The sequence below is a fragment of the Desmodus rotundus genome, chromosome 8 (assembly GCF_022682495.2).
Source record: "Desmodus rotundus isolate HL8 chromosome 8, HLdesRot8A.1, whole genome shotgun sequence".
NCBI lineage: Eukaryota > Metazoa > Chordata > Mammalia > Chiroptera > Phyllostomidae > Desmodus > Desmodus rotundus.
Genome location: NC_071394.1, coordinates 73877801 through 73890715, shown reverse-complemented (window position 1 = coordinate 73890715; position 12915 = coordinate 73877801). Strand labels below are relative to the sequence as shown.

Below are 12915 nucleotides of genomic sequence, written 5' to 3'. Positions count from 1 at the left end.
CAAACTTCTATTTTTCAGGGAGTTATTTTTATCCGTCCCTAGAAACAAAAAGTTACTTATGTGTATTTCTGCTGCTCTACATCTTGCTCCCCATCCTTCCATAAATTATCATCTACAACTTGTGAGATTTAAGTTTAAACCTTCCTTGCTTCCAGTATTTTTTATTAGGAAGCAGCAGCTAGCTAAGTGGCAAGTATTGTTCCTGTCTCCACAATATTTTTTACAATCAACTAAGTACGTACCTTCTTCCATTAATCCTTGGATCTGCTCATCTTTCTCTTTCAAAAGGTCTGAGGTTTCACTACTATTTAATCTAGTTGCAAGTTCTTCTTTTACACTTTTGATTTCCTAATTTTAAAAATATAATGTAAATATCTTAAAGAATTACTTTCACTCTGGGCATATTTTTCAATTTTTTCCACATTCAAAGACGTCACCAATAATCACATTCTTGATAAGAATATCTAAGTTTTGTTCTGTTAACCTGCATTTATTTATTACCTCGGTCTATTAAGACTAAGGAACCAGCCTTGAAAATGATACAGAAAACCTGAATTCACATACATATAGGTTTTAATATAGAAATATAAATGAGAATAAGTTAAATTTCAATACTCTACATTTTCCACAAGCATATATGGAATAACATATCAAACAGTACATGTCTCTACTTCTCACTGTAATTCTTTTCTTTATTAAAACTCACACTTACTAGTGTACTGTGAAATGACAGGAAAAACAAGATTATATAAAGTATGATCTACTTTAATAAAGCATAGATTCAGCAGAAACATGTCAAGATAGTTTATCTTTAAAGCTACAGTGGAGAAGTATGGTGATGTGCAAAGTGTTCTATAACTTAAAATTTGGTTTTAAGAGATTCTCTGAAATTAAACAATAGCTTTAAACAACTAACATTTACTAGTATGTAAAGCATACTTGGCATCCAATAGCATTTAACCTTCACAAGCCTATGAGGAAGGTACCTGTATTATTCAATTATAAAAATAAGAAACTAAGACTCAGAAGGATTGAGTAAACTTTGAAGGTCAGAGAGCTATTAAGATTGTAGAGTCATGACTTGAAACCAGGTCTGTGAAACCTCAAAGTCCGTACTCTGAATCACCCACAACACTACTATCCATTTCCAACTTTCAAATTTGATTCATGTATCAAAGTTTAGTAGAATGTCATGCCTTCCACAAAACGTTCCTCAGCTCCCCTAGTCAGAATTCATCCTCTGTGATACCATTCCAAACTGCTTATTTATCTCTAGAACTTACTTCATTCTGCCTAGTACTACACAGTTGTTGACAATGTCTTCCATCACTAGAAAGCAAATTCATCACTAAAGGTAATTCAATTTACCTTTGAATTTCCTATGCCTCCTCTGCAGGTGGTTCATACAAGGCAGTACACATAAAATATGTTAAAATTCAGGGCCTAAATTTTTTCCACCTATAGTTAATGATTTGGATATATTTTAGATTTATAATTCAAAATGCAGTACACAAAACAAACCTTATTTAAAATCTAATTTCTTGATTAAACGGGTACAAATGAAATACAGTAGGAACAAGAGGAGATAAATTGGTTAGGTAGTCTGAGGTTATTATTAGTTTCTGAAATGAGCTAGCTAGTTAAAGCAATTAAGCAAATGGAAGTATATATTTCTTTTCTGTAAGAGTATACACAGAAAAATTATAAATACAGTATTAACATTAACACTGTTCAAGAAAGGGGAAAGCAACTAAACTAGGAATGGCAAATACTGAGGAATGTTATTACTCACAGTTGAGATATAAGCAATAAATATTAACCTTAAATAAATAAACAAATACTAAATAAATAATAAAATACTAACCTTAGATGATTACCAATTTCTGAAATAGCCAACTGTTCCAAATTATAAGACTCAGAACAATGGTCCCCAAACAGCAGTGATTTTGCTCCAAAGGGGACATTTGGCAATGTCTGGCAACATTTTTAACTAGCACAAGTGAAGAGGAGGAGGGACTGCAGTAGGGAAGAGTGATACTGTCATCTTCTAAGTAGGGGCCTGGGGCACTGGTGATCACCCTATAATACACAGGATAGTCCCATACAACATAAAATTATGCGCCCAAAATTTCAATAGGGCTGAGGTTGAGAAGTCCTACATTAGAATAAATGTTATGCCTCCCAAGAGTCATTAACCATTAGAACTACTTTGACCTGAAGAATTATATATACCTATGTATGTATATATGTATATATATGTATGAGTATATATATGTATATGTGTACGTGTATATATATGTATATATAAATATGTTTGAAATGGTGCAAAAATAACAAATGAGAGTAATGATAAATTTTACTTAGTGTTATTTAGACTTGTGTTATTTATTTTGATGAAATTATCATTTACAAAAATCATTCTAGTGATCCTTGCTATACATCTTCCAAGGACTTCTACATAAATTATATGGACAAGTATGTGCTTAGAATTTTTTAAGGTATCAAAATCTATAATTCTAAAGGTATTGAAAAATTTACAATTTAGGTGTTTTCTGTAGTATCCTTTTATTCTTATCTCTTTTTCCAGTACCAAAATAGTATGAAGGCACTCCTAAAAATCTATTGTCTCTACATAGCTTAATTAGTATTATTTTAAACTTCCATTACCTTTTTAGCAGCATCTCTCTCTTTGCAGGCTAGCTGAACTTTTTTTTCTGCTTCTGCAATTCTTTGAGTAAACTCATCTTTCAAAGCAGAAATGTTGCTGCTTTCTTCTTTCACTCTGAACATTTCACTAAATTTAAATTAATACTGAGAGTGAGGAGAGTTGCTTAAATAGTCCAAAGGTAACAAGGTTGAGTTCACTTTAAAAAGGAAAATAACATTGTCTTCAACATATACCTTAATAAAATAAATTAGTTTTAGGCATTTTAACTTTCCAGAGGAAAATTACCTGCACAATTTATTTTAAAACACCTGAAAGACAACCCATTAGCAATTGAAAATGTCACCAATATTTGACATGTAAAAATAATATAAAAGTAAAATTTTTCATTTTGAGTCCTGTGCTACATTTTACCAATCACCACCTTAAAACAAACCAATACTCAGTATTGTTTTAAACTACAATATCATTGTTTACTTTAAAGACATGTTTTAAACCTTACCTCTAAAATATTATTAATAAGGGGAAATAGCTTTCCCCCCACCCCAAAATGCCTCTCTTCAATGCCAAAGTTAATACAGTAAAGATAATGTAAGGAGAAAAGTAATCTCTAAGGTTAGAATTGAAATGCTATTCAAATTTATAATTATAAACAAGTTAAATTATAAACTATTTTGCTTTAAAATCCATTCTTAAATAATAACCAAGTGTATGGGCCTCTACAAAATCTGTAAAATCATTCACATTCGTTAAATACTTACTCTTTAAGATTATCATAAGCTTCTTCTAAAAGTGCTTTTTCTTTACTAAGAGATAATAACTGAGCCTCCCTTTTGTCCAGTTTCTCATTAAGAAATTCAACTCTCTAGAAAAGTAGAATATACAAAAGTCAAACATTTAACTTTAAAAGACCATTTTTACATGCAGTTGAAAAGGTAACTAACCACTATAATCAATAAAACAGCATCACCTCATAAGAATTAAAAATAATATTGAGAACAAAATCAATACAGTACAAAAAAAATACTCATACGAGACTGGTAGGAGAGTATAAATTTGTACAAGCACATAGCAGGTGGGAATATAAATTAGTAAACCAATTTCAAAAACAGTTGGGCAATATCTACCTGAAGATCTACATACCTTTTGATGTAGAAAATTCTACTTTTAGGTCTACCTTAGAGGAGAAACCTGTTGCATGTGTTACTATACAAGAACACTTACAGAGAGGTCTGTAACAGCGAAAACTTGGGAAGATTGTGCATATCCCACCAAAAGAGGAAGATAGATAGAAACAATAAAATAATAATAATAATAATAATAATAATAATAATAATAAAAGAGGGGCTTCAAAGCCTCTAATAATGTTCTATATCTTAGGTGGGCAGTGGATATACAAGTATATGTTTTTCCATATTACTCTTTAATCCAAACATGTAACATGTAACTATTTTAGTATGATACCTTGCATTAAAAAAGTAACTTTAGAAAATCCATAGGTATGCAGTTTTAAAATCTCCAAATAAAATCTCCGAAATATATCAGAATGAAGCTAAACAAAGAGGAATGGTTAGAATATACTTTTCCTTAGGTCCTGCTGAAGCAGTGATAATCTTGTACAAGGGGGAAGAATGGTGCCTTTTGTACTAAAAAAAATGAATAAATAGAAAGTCTTACTTGATTTAGGTCTAGATTAATTTAGAAATCACTTACCTTCTGAAAACAGTTCAAAAATATCTTATTCATAAAAAAAAAGTATTGGTTTCTAGGAATTCAAACTCCTAGTAAAGCTATAGCATGGCATTTTGTTTGTGAGTTATACTAAACCCAGGTAAGAGAATCTGGCACGTTTTTACATTAAATAATTCAGTCCATGGCACTTACAGGACATTTCTTCAAGACATCATATATCTCAGAGGAGTCTATTAAAGATGCCAGATCTAACTCAATTTTTATATCTAAAAATCATAGGAAAAACCAAAACTGTGACTTAACGTTAGTTAAAGATTTTACGGCACTTTCCCTTTACATGTGTTAGGTAGAAGCAATTCGATATCCCTAAGAATGCCTTTGTTCTTTGGACATTTCCCCTTCATGTTCATATCAGATAGCTATTAATAGGAAATATAAAAAATAACATAAAATAGTAAAAACAAACTAAAGCAATTAATAACAACAGAATACCTCAATATTAATCTTAAAGCCCTGACCAGGTAGCTCAGTTGGTTAGAGTGCCATCCCAATCTGCTAAGATTGCAGGTTTGATCCCAGGTCAGGGCACATGCAAGAAACAACCTATGAATGCATAAATAAGTGGAACAACAAAAGCGATGTTTCCCTCTCTCTCTTTCTCTCTCTCAAATCAATAAATTTTTTTTAAAATTTAATAATTAAAAAATAATTTTTCATTTAAGATTTACTACAGATAATGTGAACATGTAAAAAATATTTTGATGTTAAGAAAAACCATATAATATTTAGATTTGTTTTAGCTCTATCTGCAAAGGAGTTGAAGATATATGTTAACTTACAAAGATAGTCCTTTGCAAACTGACAAATTAATGAGCATTATGTAAGAGAGTTCTAAGGTGATAAGGACTCAACAGCAAAGTCATAAAAGGAAAACGTTTTTATGCTGTTATATTGAATTATCAACTTATGCTACTATCATAGTTGTCTTAGAGAAATTTCAAATAACTTATTGTGAATACTTCTTCAATGTTAAGGCCCTTAATGCCACATTTAAATGGCAAAATGCCTTTTTTTAAATAAGTACAAATCATTATGCATCACTGAATATTAAAAATAACATGATTTAATCTCTGAAAAGCATATCCAAAAATCCTCTTCCAATTTCTAGAGTTACCTTGCAAATATCTTCCTTCTCAGAAAGTGCTTCTAGCTGACTTTCTGCAGCTTCGCACTGCTCAGCCACCCTGTCTGAGACAGAATGTCCTTCATTTACTGGTGCCGAAGAAACCAAGGTATCAGGCTGTTCACAGTTCACAGGAGTTGCACTTCGTCCACTTTCTTCCATTTCTGTTTCCTCACTAGGTATAATTAATGTTTCATTTACTTCTTCAGATTTTCTTTCAACAGGTTCAACTATTTTAGTCTTTGGAGTTGAAGAATTAACTATAATGGGTACTAAAGCATAACCCTTGCCTGACAATTCATCATCTGAATTAATTTCACTTACACTTCGGCTATCTAATGACTGTACACTAAATGAGTCTATTCTTTCAAAAGCATCAGATGAGCAGCAACTCTCAGTGAGTTTTGGGAAATCATCTAAACGATTATACTCAGGACAAGCAGATGCTGAGAGAAGCTGAAAAGATGTCTGCATCAAATGAAGACTTGATTTTGAATCTGTAGTCTCTTGCCTTGAACTTGCTGAGCTCTCACTTATTACACTTTCATGATCTAAAACTTCAATGTCACTGGTGGTAGAAGTACCTGATGAGAAGGTACTAACAGGAGGAGAAGGTGTATTACTCTGTCTGTCCTCGTGTTTTTGTTCCTTTGCTTCTGAGGCCATGTCCTTTGTTTCTGCTGTGAGAGACTGCAGAGACATATTAGATACATTTTCCCTAGTTGTTCTCACATTTACTATACTCTCAGATACTTTCAAACTTAGGGTTGACACCTTCATAGCAGATTCTTTATTAATGGTTTCTCCAAGCTTGCCTTCAGTTTCAGGTGGCAGAGTACCTACTACCAGAGTTTCCTCTGAGGATACACAGGGAGAAGAGTCTTTTACTTTTGCCTCAATTGTTTCAGCTGTTCTTGACTGTCCAGTATGTAAGGTTTCCTGTAAGGTGCTTTTCACTTCTTCTTCTGGTCTCTGCGATTTAGCTGGCGGTTTTGATACCACTGGACTCTTCTGAATGGTCTGGACATCCGTTGGAGAGAGAAAGGCACTAAAGAAATTTTCAGATTCATCTACCACTGTTCTCCGAACTGGCTTTGTAATTGCTTTAGGAGAGGCTACTGGTTGACTCTGAGGTTCAGTGTTTGATTTCATCCCCCAGGTTGAAGTATCCCATCCTCCACTGACAGGGGGACTTATTCCTTTGACAAAAAATATATATACATATATTTAAAAATAAAAATGATATGTTACATTAATATTGTAATCATTATTATAACTCAATGTGTTTCTTAAAAAAAGAAAATCTATAGAATTCAACCTATAATTTGCACCTCTTAAACTCCTTGTTTGCTATATAATTAACTTACACGTTTAAGTTCACACGTTAATTTTGGCCCTTAAAGAGGAAAACTGGTGTGAATCTGCCCAAGAGGAACTAGCAGCAAAGATAAAAGACTGGACTGGGCCTGGACTACCAGAGGCAAATTTGTTATTCCCTCCCACAACAAATTAAGAAAGTAATAGCATGTTCTAAAACCCACGCTAAGTCCTAGACACATATGATGCATTTCATAATAATAGGCAGTATCTTCACTTAAAGGTCATGTGTGGCCATGGCAAATTGATCCTATCTTCTATTCAGTTAGTTTCATATTAATTATATTCTTGTACTATCAATAATAAAACATAGTTATGAGGTAGAGAAGAGGGCAACAGTAAAAAACTGAACCAAAATACTAGTGACAAATGTCCCTTTTCCAAAGATCAAGGTAAACTGATGGGAAGAGTGACTTCTAGAGAAAAATTCATTTTCATCCACTTAATGACAAGCACATTCTCCAAGTACCACTTCCCAAACCCACTCTATGAGAAAGTTTTGCTCTCTTCTTAAATTCCAAATTTTGTCAGCAAGTAGTAGGTCATATGAACCTCAGAAATGTACGTTTTTATTAGAATTATTATTTTTGGTATAGATGGTAATGTATACTAGGATTTTTAAAAACACTCCAGAGAACATATCCTGGGTTAAAAAAAAAGGTAATTGTATTTATTAGTCATAGAAATATATGCTACCAAAACACCCAATAATAAACAAAACATGGCATATTCTCTAAACTATTTAAAGCACTTCTTCTTTTAAAAAAAATCTGCCATTTCAAAATTCAAAAAAGGCTGAGCAGAATTATCACAAATTATACATAATTAGAAGTTGGTGGCCAGAACACAAATACCTAAAAACTCCTAAAAACAACCAAGCCCTATCTATATTAAAGTCTGTATCTTTTAATATGGCTTTGGAGGTATATAAGATACTTCAGTTTAGGGACATAGTTTTACATGCATTTGTTCAGCATATGAACAAATGTGAAAAGGTGAAAAAACAAAATTAAAGATGTAAATGAACAAACAGATTAAGTCTACTAATTAACTTATTAAGTCATCTTAATGAATTACAGAAGTCAAATTTGCCTCTTGGGGAATGTTTTATATAAAGCCCAGGTTTCCCTGATATCCACTTACATTAGTTCATTTTGAACACTGGCAATGTCATAATGATAGCAATATAAAATAAAACACAGGTGATCGATAAACATTTATGGCATTTCACTAAAGTCTGAGTGTATTCTGGAGAACCTATTTTTAAAAATATATAGCAAACAATTCAAGCCCCACGTTTCCTAAAACGAGTATCCTTATATTTAAAACTTATATTGTCTCCTCTAAAGTTCCGTAATTCAAAATGCGGAGAACCTATGAAAAAAGAAGTTAAGCTACTCAAACAAGGTCTAACATCCTGTAAAAAATAGTAAGATCATGATATACGCATGGGCCAAAAGTTCTTAAAATGTGGTACCTCAAATTTAGGTCCTGACTTTTCAACGATGTAAAATTAAAAACCCAGAAAGTAGTCAAGAATAACTTATACTTTTCCACAGAGATCACACACACCCCAAACCTGCAAATCTTTACCCCACGCTGTTCCTTAGCTCAGAGCTAAAAGTAATGAAGATCCCCGACGAATCTGACAAAGAGAGACAGCCATCTGGAAATAAACCCCCAAATCTTGGGCCCCAGGATCCACGGGTCGTCTCTGCAGCACACTCCGCCCCCTCCCGCCAAGTGGCGTTGAAGAGTCACTTGGCCTTTCTGAGACTCGTTTTCCTCTGGGTGAAACACTAACAACGTGCGACCGGGACCCGAGGAGCAGGTCTTAACTGGAGAAAGTCAGAGACACACATTCGCGGGAGCAAGCAGAAGCGCTCGCCCAACGCTGGCGACCGTCCCTCCGTCCCCGTGACGGACTCCGGACTTGGGCTCCGAACAGAGTCCCAGGCCATTATAGTTTCGGGAAGATTGTGCTCGGAGTCCCGGTCACGCGAGGCCGGCTGGACCCGCCCCTAGAGCCACAAGCGAGGAGGAACGAAGGCCGGATTTTCCCTAGGAAAAGTGAAGACCAACTCGAGACCAAATAAGCCTGAGGACCAGCCCTGCCTCCGCTTCACCTGCGGGCCCAGCCCGCCGCCGCTCTCTTACCCGGCTCTCCGTACGGAACGGTCTCTGCCCAGGCGCCCGGTTCCTCTTCCTGGATGTCCAGGACCCTGTCAATGGATTTCTGGGCCTGGGACAGGGCCTGCTTAGCAAAGCTGGAGAGCTGGGATGCATTGAACCAACTCATCCTCCCTCCTCGGCGGGCAGTGGTGGCGGTACCTCCAGGTGGGAAGGCCGAGGGCCAAGCCGACCGGCGAAGACTCAGGGGAGGGTGCGACGAAACAACTTCGCCCACTCCTCCACTCGGCGGTACTTGTCAGAGGGTCCCCATGACCCCAAGTCCCCTCCCCCCGCCCCGAGCCCGGGGATACTATCCTCGGTCCTTCCCACAGCCCAGACAACAGGGCCGGACTGCGCATGCGCCGGCCACTTCCACGTACACAACCAACAGTTCCGTCGAAGACAAAACAGGGGGGACAATGACGCCACATCCGGTAGCCCAGGGTTGCCATTAGTTACCCAGGAACGCGGAACGGTTTCTATTGACCGATTCCAGGCCCTGGGCAGGAATTCTCAGCAGAGAGAGGCCTATTCCTCTGGAATCGGCGTCTTTTCATGTAGACTCCTTCCTACAAAATAACTCGCCGTACTAATGCCTTGCCAACAATAAAAAGTCTGGGAAGTGTACTTATCTTAGCGATTTGTCTTAAATAACTACATCCGTGTTAACTTGGCCTTGAAGAGAAACCCTGGGTTTGGGTTTTTGCCTAAAAAACCTAACCCAGCCCACCTGATGGAAGTATAAAACAATTTTCCACAATGAGTTACAGGCTACAGTAAGGGTACAGAGGGCACAACCTCTCTCTCCCTCACAATACAGGTCCACTCTCCGCCCCAGTCAAAACAAACCTGGGTAACACTAAGCCTATTTACTGTATTAACATGTACTGTGCGTATTACTTAAAATACTTTTTCTGCATGCACTCTTCAAACATTTAGCTATATGAAGAAATCTAATTGGTGGCCTTCCTAATCTAGTCAGTGGCGATGTTTAGTTTGGTACCTATAATGTTAAAGATAAAATCCTACCAACATTTAAAAGCCAAATTTCATATAAAAATCCAAATTTCCCATTGATTTTGAAAAATAAGTATACCAACATGGAAGACTCAGCTGGCATGGTTGCCCCTTTTGACAATACTTTTCATTCCACTTTACCACAGACCTCACTAATATTACATTCTCTTATTACACCCTCCCTTGCTGTGATTATTTATCTTAGGTGTCCATCCTTTCCCAATATTTGAGGATTCTACCCCACTGCAAGGAACCAAGCAAGCCATAAGAAACTATTTTTCTTTAAAAACCCCTCTTCCAGGACTTCTAATTGTACAGTTTGGGATAAATGACATAAACTTTCTACAACTATTTATTCAACTTTCAGATGGAAATACTGTCACATTCACACAAGTCTACTTTAAGAATTATTATTGTACCTGTATAAAGTGCTAAATGTTAGTTCCTTTACTTTAAAAAATTTATACTGAATCTATAATTTTTTAAGTAGAGAAATTTATCACATGATTTTATAATGAAACAAATTATTTGTCAACATGGAACTAAAAAGAATTAATGAAAACTTAACCCAGTGACATGTAATTACAAAGCCTCTGAAAAGAAAATTGCCATCTAAGTCAAAGAGTGAGGACATATACTGTATGTTCCCACACTGAGATACTTAAATTCATTTTTCAGTACTTATGCTTGATTTTCTTTTAAGACTTAGTCTTATTTTTTTTGCAGGGTTTGGGAGGAGGCATTTTTTAAGAGATCTTAATATAAAAATATAGTTATCCCACTTTTATTATAGTATTATGTTTGAGCAAATTAAATTAAAACATTTACTGCGGCAAAAGGATTAATTCAGGGGCCATAAAAATTTCATATTAGTAATTTTGCTACACATTTAAAAATTATTCCTACAATACTACAGAACTTACTATCCTTAATATATTTTTTAAAGTTTCAGTGAGAAAAGTAGACAATATAAGATTTTATTAATAAATAGTGCAAAAGCAACAGTGATAACTGTTTAAACATTAAATTCTTTTAAATATCCATGTCTTGGCTTTAATGTTGTGCATATTGGCCTCTATAGCACTGCCAGTAAATACATGAAAATATTTCCCATTTCCATGCACAGGTACTCAGTTGTAACACCATTTATAAATTATTATGGACAAGGTAACCTTTACAAAAATTAATATTCATTTGGACAGCCACCATTAAATGAATATTAAACAAGCAAGATGTAGGCTATGTTCAGTATACTACAGATGTCAAGTTTAACCTTTAATGTTATTTAAAACTTAATTTTCTTATTTTCTTTAAAGGGACATCTTTTGTATATGTGGGTGCTCAAATGAAAACTGACGAATGCATTCTTTGACCATAAGAACAAAATTCACACACAAGAGTGTGTTTGCCTCCTCTGAAAGAAGCAATGCAATTGCTCATAATCTCTCTCTCCAGGCATCATTTTCCACATTAATGAAAATGCTTGGAAGCACCAACTCCAAATTCTGCCTTCAAAAAGAGTGGTTCATTATACTCAAACAAAAAAAGTCAAATTCCAGCAACACTAATGCTGACAATGAATCAATTAATTTTTTTTTTTTGCATTCACAAAGTATAACATTTCCATCAATTTTCTGTTATGTGCAGATTTATTTTCCTTAAGAAGTAAAATGAAGTTTGAATAGTACAGTCTGTGGTGTGGTGACATCAGCAACTGCCAGTTCTTGCCCATCGACAAGTCCCAATTCTAAAACAGAAAAAGTATAATTAACCCAAGCCACAAAAAAACAAAAATCTCAACAAAAGTGATAACACACAGATACACAAACTATAGAATATTATGGTTGTGATAAACATGAAAATTCAGTTCTCTTTAATCAAGACAATATTATATTTGATTATTTAGAAATGTTTATGCATTCTACTAAAAGAGCAATTCAATCATTATTTCTAAAAATATTAAGTAATTATGATGATGTCATTTGAAGGTATTAAGAACAAATCTAACAGGATTTGTTACTTTCACCAAAAAAAGAAGTTGATTAGTAAATATACTCATTTAAAATACCTTTCAATGTCTTGGAGAGATTTGGCCTTGTTCGTTCTTCAATAGAAGTTACTGACTAGAAAGCAAAATTATTTTAATGTAAAACACATTAAATTAAATTAAACTTCTAATATAATTCTGAAAGAAATACAAATAGAACACTTATCACCTGTAAGTAAAGTGTTCTATTTTTTCCCTCTAATGTGGCTGTGATGGCTGGAGATTTCATCTGCCTAAATATAATTAGGAGAAAAAAATATCAAAGATCACTTTTAAAAAATAATTCTAGTTTTAAAAGTTTTAAAATCTCAAAAGTTATTTCTACAACATAACAGAAGTGCAGAACACTTACAGAGAAGCACTATTGGTAAGATAATCCAAAACTTCCTGGAGTTTAGCTGATGGAGAAAACTGAATATTTTGTGGAAGCTGGCTACAAGCCGGGCAGTTTTCCTACATATATAAAACACAACAAATCATAGCAGCAATGCACCAATTATAGTGTCTTTATAGTAATGAAGTAAAAATGAAGTTGTTTTATAACCATGCATATTAAACAAATGCTTTAAAACCTATGCATTTCATAATGGGCCATTTTTCCTCAATTATTTTGCTATATAGTATTTATATCAGACTATACTACAAAAGGTATATATTGAATAGGTTTCTGGAAGTTAGAAAATACTTAGGGTATGAGCAATTTCATTTATATTTCTAACCAATAATAGGAATTAATATTTAAAAATCAAAGTATGCATGATC

At 34.4% G+C, this 12915-nt stretch overlaps 2 protein-coding genes across 3 annotated transcripts in view; both read right to left on the bottom strand.

Annotated features, from left to right (window-relative positions):
- TMF1 (TATA element modulatory factor 1) overlaps positions 1 to 9458 on the bottom strand; it is a 29157-nt gene extending 19699 nt beyond the window's left edge. The window contains exons 1-5 of the mRNA XM_024556629.3: positions 9075 to 9458; positions 5532 to 6739; positions 3427 to 3530; positions 2668 to 2794; positions 243 to 348 (exon numbers count right to left, since the gene is read on the bottom strand). Of these exons, the coding sequence (XP_024412397.2) occupies positions 243 to 348; positions 2668 to 2794; positions 3427 to 3530; positions 5532 to 6739; positions 9075 to 9216 (1687 nt within the window). The 5' untranslated portion in view covers positions 9217 to 9458. The remainder of the gene's footprint in view (positions 1 to 242; positions 349 to 2667; positions 2795 to 3426; positions 3531 to 5531; positions 6740 to 9074) is intronic.
- A 1609-nt stretch (positions 9459 to 11067) lies between these two features.
- Positions 11068 to 12915, bottom strand: part of UBA3 (ubiquitin like modifier activating enzyme 3) — a 33304-nt gene continuing 31456 nt past the window's right edge. For both annotated transcript variants that reach the window (XM_053930163.2, XM_053930162.2), the window contains 4 exons: positions 12506 to 12606; positions 12323 to 12386; positions 12175 to 12229; positions 11068 to 11853 (listed from right to left, as the gene is read on the bottom strand). In XM_053930163.2, coding sequence (XP_053786138.1) covers positions 11765 to 11853; positions 12175 to 12229; positions 12323 to 12386; positions 12506 to 12606 — 309 coding nt within the window. In that variant the 3' untranslated portion in view covers positions 11068 to 11764. The remainder of the gene's footprint in view (positions 11854 to 12174; positions 12230 to 12322; positions 12387 to 12505; positions 12607 to 12915) is intronic.